The sequence below is a fragment of the Mirounga leonina genome, unplaced genomic scaffold (genome assembly GCF_011800145.1).
Source record: "Mirounga leonina isolate KUSES-001 unplaced genomic scaffold, KU_Mleo_1.0 Mir_171, whole genome shotgun sequence".
Taxonomy (NCBI): Eukaryota; Metazoa; Chordata; class Mammalia; order Carnivora; family Phocidae; genus Mirounga; species Mirounga leonina.
The window spans coordinates 74,514-96,862 of NW_023270436.1; the positions used below are offsets into that span (position 1 = coordinate 74,514).

General features: G+C 43.3%; 1 protein-coding gene across 2 annotated transcripts in view; it reads right to left on the reverse strand.

Moving 5' to 3' along the window:
* LOC118018337 (zinc finger protein 268-like) overlaps positions 1–21,983 on the reverse strand; it is a 41,289-nt gene extending 19,306 nt beyond the window's left edge. The window contains exons 1-3 of one of the 2 annotated variants that reach the window (XM_035016728.1): positions 21,904–21,983; positions 21,355–21,436; positions 3,347–3,547 (exon numbers count right to left, since the gene is read on the reverse strand). In XM_035016728.1, coding sequence (XP_034872619.1) covers positions 3,347–3,547; positions 21,355–21,387 — 234 coding nt within the window. In that variant the 5' untranslated portion in view covers positions 21,388–21,436; positions 21,904–21,983. Of the gene's footprint in view, positions 1–3,346; positions 3,548–21,354; positions 21,437–21,730 lie in introns of both variants that reach the window. The other variant, XM_035016729.1, reaches the window with a different exon arrangement.
* Positions 21,984–22,349: the final 366 nt, after the last annotated feature.

A 22,349-nucleotide genomic window follows, 5' to 3' on the forward strand; every position in this document is an offset into this window, starting at 1 on the left:
CGTCTGCCTTCGGCTCAGGTCATGATCCCAGGGTCCTGGGATCGAGTTCCACATCGGGCTCCCCGCTCAGTGGGGAGCCTGCTTCTCCCTCTGACCCCCTCCCCTCTCATGCTGTTTCTCGCTCGCTCGCTCTCTAAAAAATAAATAAAATCTTTTAAAAAAATAAATAAATAATAAATAAATAAATAAATAAAATAAAACCACAATGAGGGCGCCTGGGTGGCTCAGATGGTTAAGCGTCTGCCTTCGGCTCAGGTCATGATCCCAGGGTCCTGGGATCGAGTCCCGCATCGGGCTCCTTGCTCAGCAGGGAGTCTGCTTCTCCCTCTCCCTCTGCCTCTCCCCCTGCTTGTTCTCTCTCTGTCTCTCTTGCAAATGAATAAATAAAATCTTAAAAAAAAAACAACAACAATGAAATACCACTTCACATGTATTAGTATGGCAAAATTTTTACAAACCTGACAATACCAAGCAATGGCCAGGACGAGGAGCAACAGGAACTCTCATTCACTGCTGGTAAGAGTGCAAAATTGCACAGCCAATTTGGAAGACAGTTTTTTACAAAGATAAAGACATTGTTACCATACAATCTAGCAATCATGCTCCTAGATATTTATCCAACTGATGGGAAAATTCATGTCTACACAAAAACCCATAGATGAATGTTGACAGCATTTGTAATCACCAAAAACTGGAAGCATCTGAATATCAAGACTTACTATAAATAGAGTGTGATACTGGCCCAAGAACAGAAAAGTGGACCAAGTATAGAGAGCAAGATGGACTCACTCGTATCAAATGGTAATGCAAGCAGCCAAGGGTGTTGCTGTTAAGACCAGGTATCATGGAAACCAGCAACCAGAACTGAAAACCAGCAGAAGAAGAGGCCAGCAGAGGTCCAAGACTGATTAAACTCCTTTAAAGGTTCATATATTGAGAGAGAGCGAGCGAGAACACGGGGTGGGGTAGGGGGAGACGGAGGGAGGGAGAGAGAATCTTAAGCAGACTCCCCACTGAATATGGAGCCTGATGCAGCGCTCGATCCCACGACCCTGAGATCCTGACCTGAGCCAAACCCAAGAGTCGGACACTTAACCCGCTGAGCCCCCCAGGCGCCCCGACTGAACTCCTTCAACAAGGGAAGATTTTGCAGCAGTGTCCCACTTGTGTCTGAGCGTATCAGAAAGGGAACTGCTGCTGCCGCAGGCTCTGCCCAACTGACCTCTGAGCAGAACAGACTCTCCACAGCTTGAACACAGTCAGGAGCACGTGGCAAGAGGGACCTGGATGGACCGGGTCCTCATCTCAACTGTGCACTCACACACACGCTTTGCGTTTGGTTCGTTCACTTCTCACCCTTGCTGTATCTTGTTTGTTGTGTGACTCTGTACTATGCTTTGCTCTGTTAAATGCGATGTCATTGAGTTTGAAATCCTGAACCTGCTACACAATTATGTTAGCCTTGTTTTATAACTGAATAAAGGTGACACAACCCGTGTGCACCTTCATAGTGTGCTCATGACACCAATGGGACAGAATGAAGAGTTAGGAAACCAAACCATACTTATGGACACCTGACACATGACAAAGGTGGCACTGCAGAGTCAGGGGTTGGAATCAATCACTTCACTGGGACTGGGAATTGGATAGCTCTGTGAAAAAAATAAATCTTTGACTCCCACCCACACCAAACATAAAAATTCATTCTAGATATATTATAAATCTAAATGTGAAAGGTAAAATAATAACAAAGAAAAATGTCTTCATGAGCTTCAGATAAGAAAAAAGTACTTAAATTGGACACAAAAAAGCACAAGCAATAAAATTTACGAATCAGAATAAGTTAAAATCAATTATCTGTTCATCAAAAGACAGCATTAACAGAATGAAAAGGGAAGGAAATATTTAGAGGAGGCATGATGATATCTGAAATATATTAAGAAATGCACCAAAAATAAGACGGGTTTAATGGATGCATAGAGAGAGAGACACGGACAGATAATGTGATAAAGCAAGTACAGTAAAATGTTAATGGTAAATTCTGGGTGATGGGTACACAGAGGTTTGCTAAAATCCTTTCAACTTTGCCCTCTGTTTGAAAATTTTTATAACACAATATTGGAGGCAGAAGAAGCATCCCAGGTAAAATTTGAATATGGATTTGGTATCAAGATAGTTTTAAACTTTCACGTGCATGAATCACTGAATCTTGTTAAAATGAAGAGTCAATTATAACAGGATTGAGGTGGGACATGATATTCTGCATTTCTAACAAGCTTCCAGAACATAAAAAAATTCATTTAAACCAGTAAGAAAAAAGACAGAAAAACCAAAGGTAACAAAATGTCAAATAAACATGACAAAAGGTACTCATTCTCTTTAGCCAGCAGGAAATGCAAATTAAACCCATGAAGAGACACCACCACCAGAGTGGCTCAAATTCAAAAGACTAACAATAGAAATTGTTGGCCAAGAATGTGAAGTAAGTGAAACCTTCAAACACTGCTCTCCTAGCATGAGCTGGTAAATATAAGAGCACCAGTGTTTAATGAAACAAAGTGCTTACTGAAAAATATAAACAGGGGCGCCTGGGTGGCTCAGTCGTTAAGCGTCTGCCTTCGGCTCAGGTCATGATCCCAGGGTCCTGGGATCGAGCCCCGCATCAGGCTCCCTGCTCTGCAGGAAACCTGCTTCTCCCTCTTCTATTCCCCCTGCTTGTGTTCCCTCTCTCACTGTGTCTCTCTCTGTCAAATAAATAAATAAAATCTTTAAAAAATAAAAAATAAAAAAAAAAGAAAGAAAAATATAAACAATATAGCAAGATACATGTGCCACACCTGGGTGGCTCAGTTAGTTAAGTGTCTGCCTTTGGCTCAGGTCAGTCCTGGGATCAAGCCCTGCATTAGGGTCCCTGCTCAGCAGGGAGTCTGCTTCTCCCTCTGCTGCTCCCCCTGCTCGTGCTCTCTCTATCTCTGACAAATAAATATATAAAATCTTAAAAAAAAAGATACATGTGCCACACCATTAACATAAATTAAAAATACATACACAGCAATAACAATACATATTTTGTGAACACATATAAACAAAAGAAATCCATAAAGAACAAAGTAATTTTGGGGGGGTGGGGAAGGAGACTGAAATTGAGTATGGGGAAATCAAAAAATATGTAATAGTTAGGGACCTTACACAAACCACTGATGATAAACAGACTATGAACTGAAAAGTGATTAACTTAACCCTAAGGATCTCCATCCCTCTCCCCACCAAAAAAAAAAAAAAAAAAGAGAGAGAGAGAGAGAAGTACTGAAGAAAAGAAGCAGGAATAAATAAGCAAACAACTCACCCGAGACTGGGTGGTTTTTGGCTGCTCCTGAGAAATAAACAGCCACTCTAGAACCTGCTCTGTCCTGTGATTCTTGTGTCTTTGCCAGGGTCCTCCAGGGAGAAGTCTGTGGTCAGGAGTCCCTTGACCCAGGATGGATTCCTGACCTTGCAGCTCTCTGGCTCTGTTGCATGAATTCTCTTGTTCCTGGAGAGGTGGAACCTGTGGACACAAGAGCAAATTCGCTTTAATGACCAGCATTCCGCTAGGCCCCAACCTCATCTCTTCTGCTGGTGAACACACTCACGGGAGACCAGGCTGGATGTTCTGCACGCTGTGTTCAGTGTCGCTGTGGGGCAGAACCCAGCACAATGATGACAGTCCCCTCCCCACACTCTGCACAGGCACCCAGGAGCCCTGAAGTTGCAGCAGCCACCCTAAGAGTTGAACAACTTCAGGCAGTCATTTAAATAACACAATGCCAGATGCTAGAGAGCAACAACTCTTAGGCTGGGCGTATACAAGCCGTAGATTTCAAATGAGCCAGAATGAGTTAGAATTTCTTCCCTCACTATTTAGATGTCTATCAACAATTCACTTACTCTCTCTCACAGAGTCTTACTTTTTGCTGTGGTGAACACTGGGAGTAGGGTGGCATCAGGTAGCAGTGCAGTTTTTTAACCTTCCAAGAACTCCCAATGAATGCAAATGAGAACAATCACAATGGTACAAGAAACAGCCCATAGACATCAACACCAAACCAACACAGTCTAGGTGCCAGGGTCTCTTTACAAACATCGAGATATATGCAGAGGTGACCCAAGAGCAGAGGACAGATCCCAGGAGAGAAGAGTGAGCAATAAGGGAAGATTCTGACAGGCCACACACTGCAGATCCCCAAAGTCACCAATAATGTGTGCCCCCAATGGGAGAACAGTCCCAAAGTCACTAAGTGACCTGACAGCACTGTGGCTACCTAAGAACATGGGAATTTGAAAAGTAACTGGAAAACAGTCCTTTCCAGACACACAGATCTTTTCTCTGAGGGAAAAGTGCTAAAGATAGTGCCCAAATTGCTCAACACAGAAGATGAAGGTAGTGAGAGGAATGAGAGAGAGAGAGAGACAGAGGAGGGGAGGGGAGGGGAGGGGAAAGGAGGAAAGAGGGGAGGAGGGAAGAATAGAGGAGAGATCCAGACACCTAGAGGGAAAGGACAGAGAAGGGAGAAAGGCTACTAGACAGTAAGAGGGAAGCATTCAGCTCTTATTCCAGAAATTAACAACAAAATATGTAAATGTGAGAGAAATACATTAGAAGACAAGGCATGTTGAACTCTAGGAAGCACAGGGCTAGAGGCAGAAAAAACGGCTTCCTGACAAGGCTTAGCACTTAGGTATGAGTTTGTTTCCATCTCCAAAAGAATCACTGAGAAGATGAACTAGGAACAGTAAAAATGGTGACTTCTGCAGGAGGGAAAGGACAGGGCAGAAGGGATGGAAGCAAGTCAGTTTCTATTTTTGAATCATGTATAAATATCTTACATAATCAAAAAGAGGGAAGGCAATCCCTAAGGTTGCAAATAAGTGTCAGCAAATATATATGTTTATCAAATTGGAAACAAAACTACAAGAGAATAATTTTTCTAACTGATCTTTAGATAAAATGAGGTACAAAGACATACTGAACTTCATTCGGTATCCTTGTAAGTGAAAACAAATTATAATTTTAAAACCATTTTATGTACACTGTAGGATATGACAGTTATATTACTATTATTAAGAACCAAGATATCTGGATTTAACAGATATATTCATAACATTCTATCATAAAACAGCAGAATATACATTCTTTTCGAATATACATGGAACATTGTCCAGAACAGATCACATATTAGGCCATAAAACAAATCTCAACAAATTCGAAAGGACTGAAGTCATGCCATGCATCTTTTCTGACCACAATGCTATGAAACTAAAAAATCAACCACAAGAAAAAAAATCTGGAAAACACACAAACATATGGAGGTTAAATAACATACTACCAAACAATGCATATGTCATCCAAGAAACCAAAGAGAAAATCAAGAAAATACATGGAGAAAAATGAAAATGAAAACACAACAGTCCAAAATCTCTGGGATGTTTTAAGAGGGAAGTTCAAAACAATACAGGCCCACTTCAAGAAACAAGAAAAATCTCAAACAACCAATCATAAATCTAAAGGAACTAGAAAAAGAACAAACAAAACCCAAAACCAGTAGAAGGAAGGAAATAATAAAGATTATAGCTGAAATAAATGAAACAGAAACTAAAACAAACAAACAATAGAAGAGATCAATGAAACCAGGAGCTGGTTCTTTGAAAAGATCAACAAAATTGATAAGCTTTTAGCTAGACTCATCAAGAGACACACAGAGAGAGAAGACTCAAATAAAATTAGAAAAGAAAGGAGAATAACTAATACCACAGAAATACAAAGGATTATAAGAGAATATTAAGAAACATTATATGCCAACAAACTGGACAACCTAGAAGAAATGGATAAAATCCTAGAGACCTATAACCTCCTAAAACTGAATCAGGAAGAAATTAGAGAATTTGAACAGATTGATTACCAGTGATGACATTGAATGAGTAATCAAAAAACTCCCAACAAACAGAAGTCCAGGACCAGACAGCTTCATAGGTAAGTTCTACCAAACATTTAAAGAAGAGTTAATATCTATTCTTCTCAAACTATTCCAAAAAATCGAAGAAGGAAAACTTCCAAATTCATTCTATGAGGTCTGCATTACCCTGATGCCAAAACCAAATAAAGACACTACAAAAAACAAGAACTACAGGTCAGTATTTCTGATGAACACAGATGTAAAAATCCTCAATAAAATACCAGCAAATCAAATCCAACAACATGTTAAAAAAATCATTCACTATGATCAAGTGGGATTTATTCTTGGGTTGCAAGGGTGGTTCAATATTCACAAAGCAATCATCAATCAACATGACAGATCACATCAACAACAGAAAGAATAAAAACCATATGATATTTCCATAGATTCAGAAAAAGCATTTCACAGAGTATAACATACATTCATAATAAAAAACCATCCACGAAGTAGGTTTAGAGGGAACATACCTCAACATAATAAAGCCATATATGAAAAACCCAAAGCTAATATCATACTCAATGGTGAAAAACTGAAAGCTTTCCCCCTAAGATCAGCAACAAGACAAGGATGTCCACCCTCACCACTTTTATTCAACAAAGTACTCAAAGTCCTACCCACAGCAATCAGGCAAGAAAAAGGAATAAAAGGCATCCAGATTGGTAAGAAAAATGTAAAACTTTCACTATTTGCAGATGACATGATACAATATATAGAAAATCCTAAAGACTCCACCAAAAAACTACTAGAACTGGGGTGCTTGGGTGGCTCAGTCGTTAAGCATCTGCCTTCAGCTCAGGTCCACAATCCCAGGGTCCTGGGATCGAGCCCTGCATCGGGCTCCCTGCTCAACGGGAAGCCTGCTTCTCCCTCTCCCACTCCCCCTGCTTGTGTTCACTCTCTCGCTGTATCTCTCTCTGTCAAATAAATAAATAAATAAATTCTTTAAAAAAAAAAAAAAAACTACTAGAACTGATAAATGAATTCAGTTAAGGTTGCAGGATACAAAATCAATGTACAGAAATCCGTTGCATTTCTACACACTAATAATAAAGCAGCAGAAAGAGATATTAAGAAAACAATCCCATTTACAATTGTACCAAAAATAGTAATACCTAGGAATAAACTTAACAAAGAAGGTGAAAGACTTGTACTCTGTAAGCTATAAAACACTGATGAAAGAAATTGAAGATGACACAAATGAAAAAGTATTCCATTCTCATGGATTGGAAGAACAAATGGTGTTAAAATGTCCATACTACCCAAAACAATCTACAGATTTAATGCAATCCCAATCAACATACCAACAGCATTTTTCACAGACCTATAATTTCTATGGAACTACAAAAGACTCCAAATAGCCAAACAGTCTTGAAAAAGAAAAGCAAAGCAGGAAGTATCACAATTCCAGATTTCAAGTTATACTACAAAGCTGTAGTAATCAAAATGGTGTGGTACTGGCCCCAAAACAGACATATACATCAACAGAAAAGTCAGAAAGCCATCCCCAAAAAACAAGATTATATGGTCAATTAATCTTTGACAAAAGAGGCAAGAATATGCAATGGGAAAAAGACACTCTCTTCAACAAATGCTGTTGGGAAAACTGGACAGCAACATGCAAAAGAATGAAACTGGACCACTTTCTTACACCATACACAAAAATAAACTCAAAATGGATGAAAGACCTAAATGTGAGACCTGAAATCATAAAAATTCTAGAAGAGAACACAGGCAGTAATTTCTCTAACATCTGCCATAGCAACATTTTTCTAATATGTCTCTCAAAGCAAGGAAAACAAAAGCAAAAATAAACTACTGGGACTTCATCAAAATAAAAAGCTTCTGCACAGCAAAGGAAACAATCACCAAAATAAAAGACAACCTATGGAACGGGACAAGATATTTGCAAATGATATATCCAGTAAAGAGTTAGTACCCAAAAGAACTGATACAACAACACCCAAAAAACAAATAATTCAATTAAAAAATGGGCAGAAGACATGAACAGACATTTTTCCAAAGAAGACATGTGGATGGCCAACAGACACATGAAAACATGTTCAATAGTGCTCATCAGCAGGGAAATGAAAATCAAAACTACAATGAGGTACCACCTCACACCTGTCACAATGGCTAAAATCAACACAAGAAACAAAAGGTGCTTGGAGGATGTGGAGAAAGGGGAACCCTCATGCACTGTTGGTGGGAATACAAACTGCTGCATCCACTCTGGAAAATAGTATGGAGGTTCCTCAAAAATGAAAAATAGAATTACCCTATGATGCGGTAATTACACTACTAGGTATCTACCCAAAGAATACAAAAACATTAATTTGAAAGGATACATGCACCCCTAAGTTTATAGCAGCATTATCCACAATAGTCAAAGTATGGAAACAGCCCCAGTGTCCATCAATGGATGAATGGATAAAGAAAATGTGGTGTGTATACACACACACACACACACAGGAATATTGATCAGCCATTAAAAAGAATGAAATCTTGCCATTTGCAATGACATGGGTAGAACTCGAGAGTATTACACTAAGTGAAATAAGCCAGTCAGAGAAAGACAAATACCATATGATTTCTCTCATATGTGGAATTTAAGAAACAAAACAAACAAAGGAAGAAAAAAAAGAGATAGGCCAAGAAAGAGACTCTTAACTATAGAGAACACATGGTGAGCAGAGGGGAGAAGTGAACCAGGTCCAGGGGACTAAGCGTACACTTACCGTGAGGAGCACGGAGTGATGTGTGGGAGTGTTGAATCACTATACTACATGCCCGAAACTAATACAACATTGCATGTTAACTACACTGGAATTAAAATGAAAAACTTCATAAAAGAAAAACAAGGTATCTAGCACATGACAAAAAAGTTGCAACAGTAAGTTAAACACTTGTACACAAATGTTCGTAACAGCATTTACTGGAAACAACCCAAATGTCCATCAATGGATGAATGGATAAACAAAATGTGGTCTATCCGTAAAAGGTTATTCAGCCATACAAAGGAATTAACTACTGATAAATGCTACCACATGGATAAACTTTTGTAGTATAAGTGCCCAACAATTAGCTTTTTTGACTGTAATTTAAGTGCCTGACAGCAAGCTTTTCATTGTCAAGGCATCCATTTTGAAGACATTCATCTTGGACCAACACATTGCCAGCTACACAAACAGGCAAAGAACCAGGTTGCCCCTCCCAATAAAGTCCCCCTTTTGGAAAGCACTAGATGACCTAGATAACTGCTCCTTGAGTGACCCTGGTTTTGCCTTTCTGTGCTCTAATTCCCACCCTTATATATATATATTTTTAAAGATTTTATTTATTTATTTGAGAGAGAGAGAATGAGAGAGAGCACATGAGAGGGGGGAGGGTCAGAGGGAGAAGCAGACCCCCTGCCGAGCAGGGAGCCCGATGCGGGACTCGATCCAGGGACTCCAGGATCATGACCTGAGCCGAAGGCAGTCGCTTAACCAACTGAGCCACCCAGGCGCCCCCACCCTTATATTTTAAATTCACCAATAAAGAGTGAACCTGCAAAACACAAGGCACTCCACCCTCAACCCCAATAAAGGCAGAACCCCAGGCCTGAGTGCACACTCTCCCTCCCCATGACCTTGCTGTGTGGCATACCACAAGCCTCCAGGACTTGTGAGTTATAATCCTTGTTTTTCCAACGTTCCCTGATGGTTGCTGCCGAAGTGTATTGTTGCTGGTGTATCTTGCAACCACAGGAAGAACCGCAAACGCCAGTCCAGCCACCACTTTGACTCCAGTCAGGGAAATGTCTGGCTACTCACCACATGGGCCCAGGTAAGTGCCCCAGGCCTTCCTAGTCGTTAGCATCACTACTGATTAAGAGAAAACTAACACAAAGTAACCCTTAAAAACATCATGCCAAAAGAAGCCAGATATAAAAGGCCACATACGGTATAACTCTATGAAATTGGTAAATTCATAAAAACACAAAGTAGATTAATGGTTGCCAAGGAAAAGAGGAAAGAGGGAATAGGGAGGGACTGCAGATGGGGACAGTATTTCTTATTGGAGTGATGATAATGTTCTAGAATTAGCAGTGAAATGTGTACAACTCTAAATACTAAAGATGACTGAATTGTACATTTTTTTTAAAGATTTTATTTATTCATTTGAGACAGAGAGATACGGAGAGAGAGAGAGCATGAGCAGGGAGAGAGGCAGAGGGAGAAGCAGGCTCCCCGCTGAGCCAGGGCCCAACGTGGGGCTCGATCCCAGGACCCTGGGATCATGACCTGAACCGAAGGCAGATGCTTAACCATCTGAGCCACCCAGGCGCCCCTGAATTGTACATTTTAAGAGTGAATTTCACAGTACATAAATTATGCCGCAATGAAACTTTTTAAAAAAGAGAGTATTTAGGGTGCCTGGGTGGCTCAGTCGTTAAGCGTCTGCCTTCTGCTCAGGTCATGATCCCAGGGTCCTGGGATCGAGCCCCGCATCAGGCTCCCTGCTCCACAGGAAACCTGCTTCTCCGTCTCCCACTCCCCCTGCTTGTGTTCCTGCTCTCGCTGTCTCTCTCTCTCTCTGCCAAATAAATAAAGTCTTTAAAAAAAAAAAAAGAGTATTTAACTTGAATGACTTTTATTAAATTGATGGCTTTGCGGGAATCATCTTTGTCCAGGTTTACATTTATGTTGCTTCAGATACTCTGCGTGCTCCTTTGAGGCCATCTCCAACTCCCAGGTAACCACTGTCCTGCTTCTGTGTGTACAGAACTGCCTTTCCTGGATGGTTCCTATAAATGGAATCATACCCTACATTGTGTCTGGCTTGTTTCACTTAGTAGAATGCCTTTGAGGTTTATTCTTGTTATAACATGGGCCAATAGTGTCCCCTTTATTGCTGAACATTCCATTTGGCTATACATTCATCAGTTAATCAGTACTTCCAATTTTGAGCTACTAAGAACAATCCTGCACATTCACATACAAGTCTTTATGTAAACATCTTTTCCTTCACGTTGGATAAATTCCTAGAGGTCAAACGGCTGCACTGTGCAGTAGATTTATGTATCACTTTTTAAAGAAATTGCAAAATCTTTTCAAAGTGACTGTACCACTTTATATTCCCACCAGCAGTCTATAAAGACCCGAATTTCTCTACTTCCACTGTCTTTCTGCTTAAAGCCATTCCAGTGGGTATAGAGTAGTACCTCGTTACGATGAAATACGTATTTCCCTAGTGACTAAGGATGGTAAGCATCTTTTCATGTGCTTCTTTGCCATCTATAGATCTTCTTTGGTGAAGTGTCTGTTCCAGTCCTTCGCCCATTTTTAAACTGGGTTGTCTTCATACTGAGTTATAAGTGTTCTTTATATATTCTGAATATATTCCTGTATTAGATATGTGATTTACAAATATTATCTCAGAGTCTGTGACTTGTCTTTTCATTTTCTGAATGAAATGACTTTGAAGTGCAAAAGTTTTTATTTTGATGTAATAGTCCAATTTATAACTTCAAAAGCAGAACCTACATACAAACTTTCTCTTTTTTTGGACACCGTGGTATTGGAGGTATATCTAAGAACTTTGGCCTAACCCAAGGTCACGAATATTTTCCTATGTGTTTTCTTCCAGAAGTGTTATAGCTTTAGCTCTTACATTTAAGTCTGTGTTCCATTTTGAGTTCATTTTTTTGTACCTTGTAAGGTAAGAGTCCAAGTTCATCTTTTCAAAAAATTTTTAATTTTGGTAAAATACACGTAACATAAAACTTATCTTAAGCATTTTTAAATGTACAGTTCTGTGGAATTAAGTACATTCACAGTGTTACATCATCATAACCACCTTCTATCTCCAGAAGCCTTTCTTCTGTTTTTAGATAAAACTAAAACTGCATCCTCTGAGCATCAACCCCCCATTCTCCCCTCCCTTCCCCGTCTCTGACATCACTCTACTTTCTATCTATGAATTTGACAGCTCTGAGAAACTCGTATCAGTAGAATCATATATCCGTCCTTTCGTGACTAGCTCACTGTACTAAAGATAATGTCCTCAAGGTTCATCCATGCTGCGGCATCTGTCAGAATTTCTTTTTAAGGTTGAATCATATTTTGTGCATATCTGTATCAGCGCACATAGACACACACACGTTTTGTTTATCCATTCATCTTTCAGTGAACACTTGGGTTACTTCCACCAAAAAGTGAGTAATTAGTAATTTTAGAAAAGTGAAAACTCTGTAATTTGAACTGGAAATACCAATATGAACCATACTTTTTTTCCTTTCCAAAGATTCCTAGGTCTGCGTAGTGAAACACCCTGGAAGCAATGACATTCCGGTCTCAATTGTGGTCTTTGGGCACATTAACCTACTAAAAGGTATCAGGTTTCCAGGAGGAAAGGTTGATTCCAGATTTGGGACAGGAAATACTCAAATGAACCTAGAATATCTTGTTGGGCCCAAAAGCAAGGAAGCTAGGAAGCCAGCTAAGACTAACAGAATCATTTCAAAAGAACTCAGGACCAAGCTAAAGAGGCTCCCTCTGGCCAAAGCTGGGATAATGTAACCCTCTGAAAGAATAACGGCTGCAATTGATTCAAACTAACTGAACACATTAAGACTTATGAATTTCTTAATCATACTCAAATTAACAAAAAGAAAAAATCAAACAAAAAACTCATTGTTGTCACCAATGGAGGTAACTATGGCATCAACTCCTTAGTGAACCCTGGCACTTAATGGGAAAGAATTAAGCACATACCCTGCCATTCCTATATAAATTCAGGACAAGAGTGAAGAAACTGTAAGCCAGCCTCTTGTAGTCCTGCAGCCTGGGGCTCACATCCAACCCCTAAAATGAGCATAAATCTGTCCTTTGCAGTACTCAAAAGCAGATGGGAAAAAAGAAAAACTATATGCACATCTGGAGTAAGGTACCTTCATCCTATGCCTTAACTTTTTCCTTCAAAGAATTTGTTTCTTTTTTTTTTTTTAAGAGAAAGAGACAGCATGTGTGCATACATGAGCAGGTGGAGGGGCAGAGGGAGAGGGAGAGAGAGAATCTCAAGCAGACTCCAGACTCTGCCCAGCGCAGAGTCCCATGAGGGGCTCAATCTCAAGACCCTGAGATCATGACCTGACCCAAAATCAAGAGTCAGTCGCTTAACCGACTGAGCCACTCAGGCACCCCGCTTCAAAGAATTTCCAAGTACAGTGACCAGTGTACAAGATAACAAAACTTTCAAAAAACAAGATAACATAAACAAAACTAATGAAAGTCAACATACAACAGAAAGAAACCCTCAAAGACAACAGACACTGGGATCAATGGCCACTGATTATGAAACACACATCTTACTATATTCAAGGAGATAAAGGCAAACTTTATAATTTGGCCAGGAATTAGACAAATGACTTAGCAAGCATATCTGAAAAAGGAAAAGAATTGGAATGGATGAAACGGATGGGGCACCTGGGTGGCTCAGTCGGGTTAAGCGTCCCTTGATTTCAGCTCAGGTCATGATCTCAGGATCATGAGCCTGAGCCATGCACAGGGCTCCACACTCAGCGGGGAGTCTGCTGGAGATTCTCTCTCCCCCTCTGCCCCTCCCCCGTTGCGTGCACACGCACTCCCTCTCTCTCTAATAAATCTAAAAAAAAAAAAAAAAAAAGGAAAAAATTTTAACCAAAATGTTTTTTTGGTTTTTTTTGTTTAAAGATTTTATTTATTTATTTGACAGAGAGAGACACAGCAAGAGAGGGAACTCAAGCAGGGGGAGTGGGAGAGGGAGAAGCAGGCTTCCTGCCAAGCAGGGAGCCCGATGCGGGGCTCGATCCCAGGACCCTGGGATCGACCTGAGCCGAAGGCAGACGCTTAACGACTGAGCTACCCAGGCGCCCCAACTCTTCCTAATTTATTTATTTATTTATTTTTAAGGATTTTATTTATTTATTTGAGAGAGAGAATGAGGTAGAGAGAGCATGAGAGGGGGGAGGGTCAGAGGGAGAAGCAGACGCCCCGCCGAGCAGGGGAGCCCGATGCGGGGCTCGATCCCAGGATCCTGGGATCATGACCTGAGCCGAAGGCAGACGCTTAACGACTGAGCCACCCAGGTGCCCCCAAAATGTTTTTAATAGCAGGTTAGAAAGAATTAGTTAATTAAAAGACAATTATAGGGCACCTGGGTGGCTCAGTTGGTTAAGCGACTGCCTTCGGCTCAGGTCATGATCCTGGAGTCCCGGGATCGAGTCCCGCATCGGGCTCCCTGCTCGGCAGGGAGTCTGCTTCTCCCTCTGACCCTCCTCCCTCTCATGCTCTCTGTCTCTCATTCTCTCTCTCTCTCTAATAAATAAATAAAATCTTAAAAAAAAAAAAAAGACAATTATAGGAAGTTATCCAGAAAGCAACCGTTAAATTTTTAAAAATGTTGGGGCACCTGGGTGGCTCAGTCGTTGAGCATCTGCCTTCCGCTCGGGTCATGATCTCAGAGTCCTGGGATCGAGCCCCGCATCGGGCTCCCTGCTCCGTGGGAAGCCTGCTTCTCCCTCTCCGACTCCCCCTGCTTACGTTCCTGCTCTCGCTGTGTCTGTCTCTGTCAAATAAATAAATAAAATCTTAAAAAAAAAAAAAATTTTTTTTTTAAATGTTAAAGCAATGAACAGTGTGTATAATTCCCAAACCTCTGTAGAGAGAAAAAAGAATACCAAGGCAAGAGAGAAGAAAAAACAAAAACAAACAAAATCCAGACCAAGTACAGCAAATAGAAAGCACACAATAAGATGGCAGATTTAAACACAGACATATCAGTAATTACATCAATCATAAACAAAGTGTTCCATTTAAAATAAAAGGACTGACAGACTGATTAAAAACAAACTTAAGACTGTTTAAAAAAGACACATCTAAAATATAAAGACAGAAAAAGATACAAAAGCTAAGGACAAAGATAAAATAAGCAATTAACCAAAAGGAAGCTCCAATAGCTATATGAACATAAAATAGACTTTAAGGCAAAAAAGAATCCCTGGAAATTAAAGGTGACTCCACAATCATCAGGAAAATGTAATTTTAAACTTATCTGGAGAGGATGAGTAGCCTGCTCAAAGTCAGCCACGGAGGGGTACCTGAAATGCAAACTAGCCACCAAGTGACATCCTCTCTCCTCTCCAAGCTGCTGACAATTAAGGGCAGGGCCACTGGGGTCCTCCCTCTCCCTGGGTTCCAGGACCATCCTTGCTACTGCCTTTCTCCCTACTGCTGGCAGCCCCCTCTGGCTGGAGCCTTACTGTCCCTTCCCCTCACACAGCTAATTCTATGGATCCTTTGGGAACACACGCTGTTAAACACCATTCCCTGGGCTTCCTTCTGCCTCAGCTCCAATCCCGTGGCTGCCTGCATTATCACTCTATTCCCTTCTCTGAACCTCTGGGAAGACGCGAGAGGCTGGGGCCAGGGCTGTCTCTAGACCTGTGTATCCTCAGTGCCAGATCAGTACCTGGAATATATAAACAAGGGTTTAATGAGGGATGTTAGTTTTGAACAAGTAATAATGAATGAACACTGCCACATTTTAACCTTTAATTCCCCAAGAGGATCAGTTTGGGGAAAGCTTCAGACATACAATATGGTGTGCTCAGGACACCAGCCAGGCTTTCTCAGAAAGGCCTCTTTCTAAAGCAGAATTCCCTTCCCTCCCCCATGCTCCAGCTCACTTCAGTTTTAAATCCCCAACTCCCTGCACTACAAACTATGAGTATTAGCAGGTCTTGATGGTGATGGTGTTTGACAGTGGTCCATGGGAGCAGAGGCCCTGCCCATGTACTGGAGAACAATGGAGACAAAGGTCGCTGATACAAATAAGTCAACTCCTATTGGAGGAGAAGAGACAGAAAGTCTTTTTTTTTTTTTTTTAAAGATTTTATTTATTTATTTGACAGAGAGAGACACAATGAGAGAGGGAACACAAGCAGGGGGAGTGGCAGAGGGAGAAGCAGGCTTCCCGCTGAGCAGGGAGCCCGATGTGGGACTCGATCCCAGGACCTGGGATCATGACCGGAGCCGAAGGCAGACGCTTAACGACTGAGCCACCCAGGCGTCCCGGAGACAGAAAGTCTTTCCAAGACCTTAGGAATGGAGATTCATAGGAAGTGAGTTTATAATAACATATATAAGGGGGGTGGGGGAGGAGTGTCAATGGCAGAAAGTAGCCAAAAACAAAAGCAAGTGAAAAAACAAAACCGCCAATAAGTGCTCAGCATCCTCAGAGGAAACAAACAAGGCCTCAGTGAAATGTCCCTTCTGATGCTCACCTCCTTTTGCTCCGAATTCATACTCATCCAACAATCTTTTAGTTACTACGTATCACCTTGAACCCGTAAGGAGACACCCAGAATACAGGTCCAGCATATATGTCAGGGGACAGGGGCCCCTCTAGTGTACACTGTATATTATATCCTTTCAGCTTTCAGCCCGTCCCTGAATGGGGTCACCTACATTTACACAGAAGCCCAGCTGCTCTATCATACTCCAGAGACTGGGCCACATCTACCTACTCACTCTACCCATGGCACCGCAACATACTTAACTGGTCCTGCTTCTGTCATATCCTGGGTCCAAAGAGCTGAAAAGTAACCCCTCACAGGTCAACAATAACCACGATTAGGGCCCAGGATGCTGGAATCTGAGCCCTGAAAATTCCCAACCTACATCCTGAGGCAGGAGAGTACACGGACCAGGGAAATGGGAGTAGGGCCACACCACCTGGGTTCCAATCCTGACTCTACACTAACCAGTGGCATAACCTGGCTCCTAACTAAAGGCATTAACTAATATCTATACAAGACTTAGCACAAAACCTCACACGTAGTAAACACTGATTATTAACATTTGTTTGGCATGATAACAAATACAGGACTACTTAAAGAACGTAAGTCACTCTGAAAAACGCCAACTGGCTAAATGAAAAGCATCAGCGGTTCTCAGAAAAGAGGACTCTACTTTCAAACAGCCCCCGGTCTGTCCAGTTTCTCCATTTCTACAGCCCTAGAAAAAACCTCCACTACCTCTCATCTGCACCACTGCAGTAACCTAACTGACCAGCCCTTTTCTACCACTCCCTGTGTCTACTCCTGTCCATCGACAACCCATTCTTTACTCAGCAGCTGGAAGGGTCTTTGGAAAACCTATGTACGTCACGCTGCCCCCTTTCTTTACAGCTTCCCAGCCTGATCTGGCCTCTGGCCACCTTGTGTCTGTTCCCCTCCTGCTCCCCCACAACCCCAGCCACATAGCCCTTCCTTCCACTGTCTCAAAAGCACCAATCCTCTTCTACCTCAGGACCTTGGCAATGGCTGCTCCCACCCTGCTATTCTGCCACCTGCTCTGCCTAAGGCTGACCTGCTCTTGTAAGTCAGACCTTGCCTTAACGTCACCTCCTTAGTGGGCCTTCTCTAATCACCCAACCTTTGACATACCAGTTTTAATTCTAAATGTAACTCAACTCTGACATTTTCTTTTTATCTGAGTAGTTTCTTCATCATTCTTTGTCATCTGCTTCCCTCCATCAGAATGCAAACTTTCCGGGCGCCTGGGTGGCTCAGTCGGTTAAGCGGCTGCCTTCGGCTCAGGTCATGATCCTGGAGTCCTGGGATCAAGTCCCGCATCAGGCTCCCTGCTCAGCGGGGAGTCTGCTTCTCCCTCTGACTCTCCTCCCTCTCATGCTCTCTGTCTCTCATTCTCTCTCTCTCGCAAATAAATAAAATCTTAAAAAAAAAAAAAAAAAAAAAAAAGAATGCAAACTTTCCAAGAGCATGGATTCTGTCAGCCTTTTTCAACAGTACATGCCCAGGACCTGGAAGGGCACCTGGTACATGGTAAGTGCTCAATAAATATCTGGAGAGTGAAAAAATGAACAAACATTTCAAAAGCCAAAGTGTATGGTTTCTGTCTATTAGGATGTTCTTTATCTTGAGAGGGTGAACACGGTCATGTTAAGAACTCAGAGCCAGGAGCCTGACTTGCATGGGTTTGAATTCTGTCTTCTGCTATTTATGTGCCATGTGATTTTGGTAGAACACCATACCCTCTCTTTGTCACACTTTCCTCTTCTTTCAAAAGGGGCTAACATTAGTGCCTTCCTCATGAGGCTGCTATGAGGATTAAGGTTTGTAAAGTGGCTAGAACTTTGGTTCTCCCTCACAACCACCCATGGCTAGAACATAGTAAATACTATGTAAATGTCAACTAGCACTCCTGATGCTGGAAAACTTTCTTTATTCTTTTTTTAAAGATTTTTATATATCTATTTGAGAGTGAGAGACATCACAGAGGGAGAAGGAGAAGCACATGTGCTGCTGAGCAGGGAGCCCAACGTGGAGCTCCATCTCAGGACCCCAAGATCATGACCTGAGCCGAAGGCAGACGCTTAACCAACTGAGCCACCCCGGCGCCCCTGGAAAGCTTTCTTTCTTTTTTTTTTTAAGATTTTATTTATTTATTTGACAGAGAGAGACACACAGCGAGAGAGGGAACACAAGCAGGAGGAGTGGGAGAGGGAGAAGCAGGCTCCCCGCTGAGCAGAGAGCCCGATGTGGGGCTCGATCCCAGGACCTGAGCCGAGGGCAGACGCTTAACGACTGAGCCACCCAGGCGCCCCGAAAGCTTTCTTTATATAAGTCCTTTATATAAGTCCTCTGCATTTTTTTAGGTTGATAGCAATTTTATCTATCTTATTGCCATTGTAAATAGAATAATTTCTTTCACTGAATTTCCTAAGCAGATAACTATTTATAAGTAGGAAACCTACTGATTTTTAGAGTGATTTTGTACCAAAGTACCTTACTGGATTCTCCTCAAACTCTTCAGATTGCAACAGAACAACTTCCCTAATTCTCCATCACTGTCCTACTGCCTCATTCCATTTCTGCAACCAACTGCTGTTCCCATCACTCCACTCCATCTTCTTTTCCTGCCTAACACACATACACACTCACACTCTGTTCTGGAAATATTACCAGCAACACCCACCACTACCGTCATCACTAAATCCAATTTAAACTTTTATGATCTAATGTTACTTGACCTCTGTGGGATATCTCACATGGCAACCGGTTTTGAGGTTTCTTTTTCTTGAACTCTGGAACACAAGTCTCTTCTCTTCTCTCATCTCTACTGGGCTCTCAGTCTCCAGCCCCTCTTCTGCTGCCTTCCCTTGTCAATTCCCTGAGCACTATCCTCAGTCCTCTTCTCATTCTACACACTCTCCTTGAGCTAATTTGGCCATACCTCATCAGTGCAACCTGTCCAGATCTTTCTCTTGAGACACATGCTTACTAATCTGCCCACCAACAAGCAGTGGCTCCAATCCATATAAAACAGAAATCTCCACCCTCCCCCCAGAAACAACTCTGATAGTCTTCCCTGACTCAGGGAATACTACCACTCCCAACCTAGGCCCACAGAGCAGAATTCCAGCAGTCATCCCTGGCTCTTCTGTTTCCCTCACAACCAATGCCCAACTAGTTACCAAATCCAGTTGCTTCTGCTCCCCCCCACCCTTTTTAATTTTTATTTTTAAGATTTTATTTATTTATTTGACAGAGAGCAAGAGAGGGAACACAAGCAGAGGGGGAGTGGGAGAGGGAGAAGCAGGCTCCCCGCCCAGCAGGGAGCCCGATGTGGGGCTCGATCCCAGGACCCTGGGATCATGACCTGAGCTGAAGGCAGATGCTTAACGACTAAGCCACCCAGGAGCTCCCCCTTTTTAATTAATATTTTCTACATATTTAACTAACTTATTTATTTACTTATTTATCTTATTAAGGTACAGTTGATATACAATGTTCCATTAGTTTCAGGAGTACAACATAGTGGCCTATTATGTTATGCTCACCACAAGCCTAGCTACCATCTGTCACCATACAACATTATTACAATACCATTAAGAGCATTCCCTATGCCAGCGGCGCCTGGGTGGCTCAGTCGGTTAAGCATCTGCCTTCGGCTTGGGTCATGATCCCAGGGTCCTGGGATAGAGTCCTGCATCGGGCTCCCTGCTCCACGGGAAGCCTGCTTCTCCCTCTCCCTCTCCCCCTGCTTGTGTTCCCTCTCTCGCTGTGTCTCTCTCTGTCAAATAAATATATAAAATCTTAAAAAAAAAAAAAAATTCCCTATGCTGTACCTTTCTTTTTTTTTTTTTTTAAAGATTTTATTTATTTATTTGAGACAGAGAGAATGAGAGAGAACACATGAGAGGGGGGAGGGTCAGAGGGAGAAGCAGACTCCCTGCCGAGCAGGGAGCCCAATGCGGGACTCGATCCAGGGACTCCAGGATCATGACCTGAGCTGAAGGCAGTCGCTTAACCAACCGAGCCACCCAGGCGCCCTATGCTGTACCTTTCATCCCAGTGACTTGCTTCTGCCTCTTTACCATCTCTCTTTTCTCAAAACTACTAATTTAAACCCTTGTCTTCTCTTGCCTACTGCAGACTATGCCAACCAAAAGTCCTTTGGGAAATCACTTAAATAAATCTCTCTTCCCTAGAGGATAAAATCCAAGTTTTTAAGGTAATCCTCAAACCCCTCTATGATCTGGTCTGCCTGTGGCTCTGGCCTCATTTCTTAATATACATTCCACCACCACCTACAAACCTTCAAATTACATTTCAGCAACCCTAAAGTGATCAAAGCTCCCCAACAGACTAGGTCATTTCAAGCCTCTCAGATTTGCATGTTGCTTCCTTTTCCCAGGCTGACCTTCAGCCCCTTATTCACATTCACCTTACAAACCTCAGTTAAGAATGTCTTTTTAATCATGCAAACATTTCTTGGAGGACCCTTACCTCCCAAACTGACCCTGTGCTCTGTGTCCCCATGTACTTCTGCAGCCTGCTCTGAGTACCTATTGAGTTATCACTGTCCCGATAGGTTTTCTTGTTCACCGGCCCGACCAGACCTCTGCTCTCACAAAACAGGACAGGAACAACTCATCTTTGCACTCTTAGCACCTGCCCCAGAGTCCAGCAAACACAAGACAGTAAAAGCTGTTGAGTAAGGAAATAAACGAGGACCTAATTTCCCAAATGAGGTCCAAAGAGCTTAGAAACAGACGGCGAGAGATGGTAACCCCTTGTTGAACTCAAAGCTCAGGGTACAAAATTGGCAGAAAAGAGACTGGAAGTTGTAAATCAAAAGTCTGATGACAAGAAGGGTTTCCGGACGGTCTAGCACCCTCTAAGGAGTCCCAGGGTCTTGGAGGACGAGTGGGGAGCGGGAGCTCACGACAAACTCCCACCCTGCAGAAGATGGAACGTGTCCACCTCGGGGCTCAGGGACAGCTCTTCAGAACGGAGAGGAAAACCGCAACTCACCCAGATGGCCGCTGTCCGGACCCTGGTGGCCATCCCCACGGCTGGTTCTGGGCGTCCCGCGGGTGGAGGCCGGACGCGAGGGCTGCCGGAGAGGAAACAAACGTGCAGGAAGCGCTCTCCCCGCCGCTCCCACCCTCACCAGGGGCGAGCCCCCCGCCCCCCACGGAGGGAGGGTCCGGGGCCCCGGCAGCTGCGGAGACTCCTCCCCTCGCGGAGCCCCGGGGCTCCCCGTCTCCCACGCTCCTCCTTCCCAGTACACGCGCGGTCGGGTCAGAACGCTCTTGCGAGTCTGGGCAGGGGGGAGCGAGGTCACAACAGCCTCTGCCGTCCTGCCGCCCTGAAGCTGAAGGGACTGGGCGCGTCGGGCTCCGCTAACCCCGCAGCCGGCAGCCGGGGGACTCGGGGGAGACTGGCTGCCTCTAGCTCCCGGATCTGCAGTCACATCGGCTCTGGCCTTCCTCCGCTGCGGGCGCTTCGGCCACGGCTCTCGAGGAAGACGTGGTCGGCCCCCGTCAGCTCGGGCCACCGCGACGCGAAACGGACACACACCTGGAAGCAGGATTCTCTCGGCCGGGCCCAGCCAATGGCGGCCGTTAGGGACGCACAGGAAACGCGTCGACGCGACCCCAGGGCGGGGCGAACTACAACTCCCAGAAGCCCCTGCAGGAGTCCCTCCGGCGCGGGGCGGGGCGGCGCGGGGCGGGGCGGGGCGGCGCGGGGCGGGGCGGGGCGGGGCGGGCGCCCTCCGAGGGCCACCGGCGGGGGGCGTGCTGCGGGGAGAAGCTCGGGTTCTCTGCGTCCGGACCGTGGGCGCCCGCGCCGGGGGCTTTCAGTACCGCAGAGAATTGCAGTCGTGGACAGCGACAGCACACAGGCGGGAGTGGTTCTAAGTCCTCTGCTTTTGCGAAATGGGGAATGTCCAGATTCACACTATAAAAACTCAGAAATTCATACTAACGTGTTAACATAAATGACACTTTAATGAATATTAATTA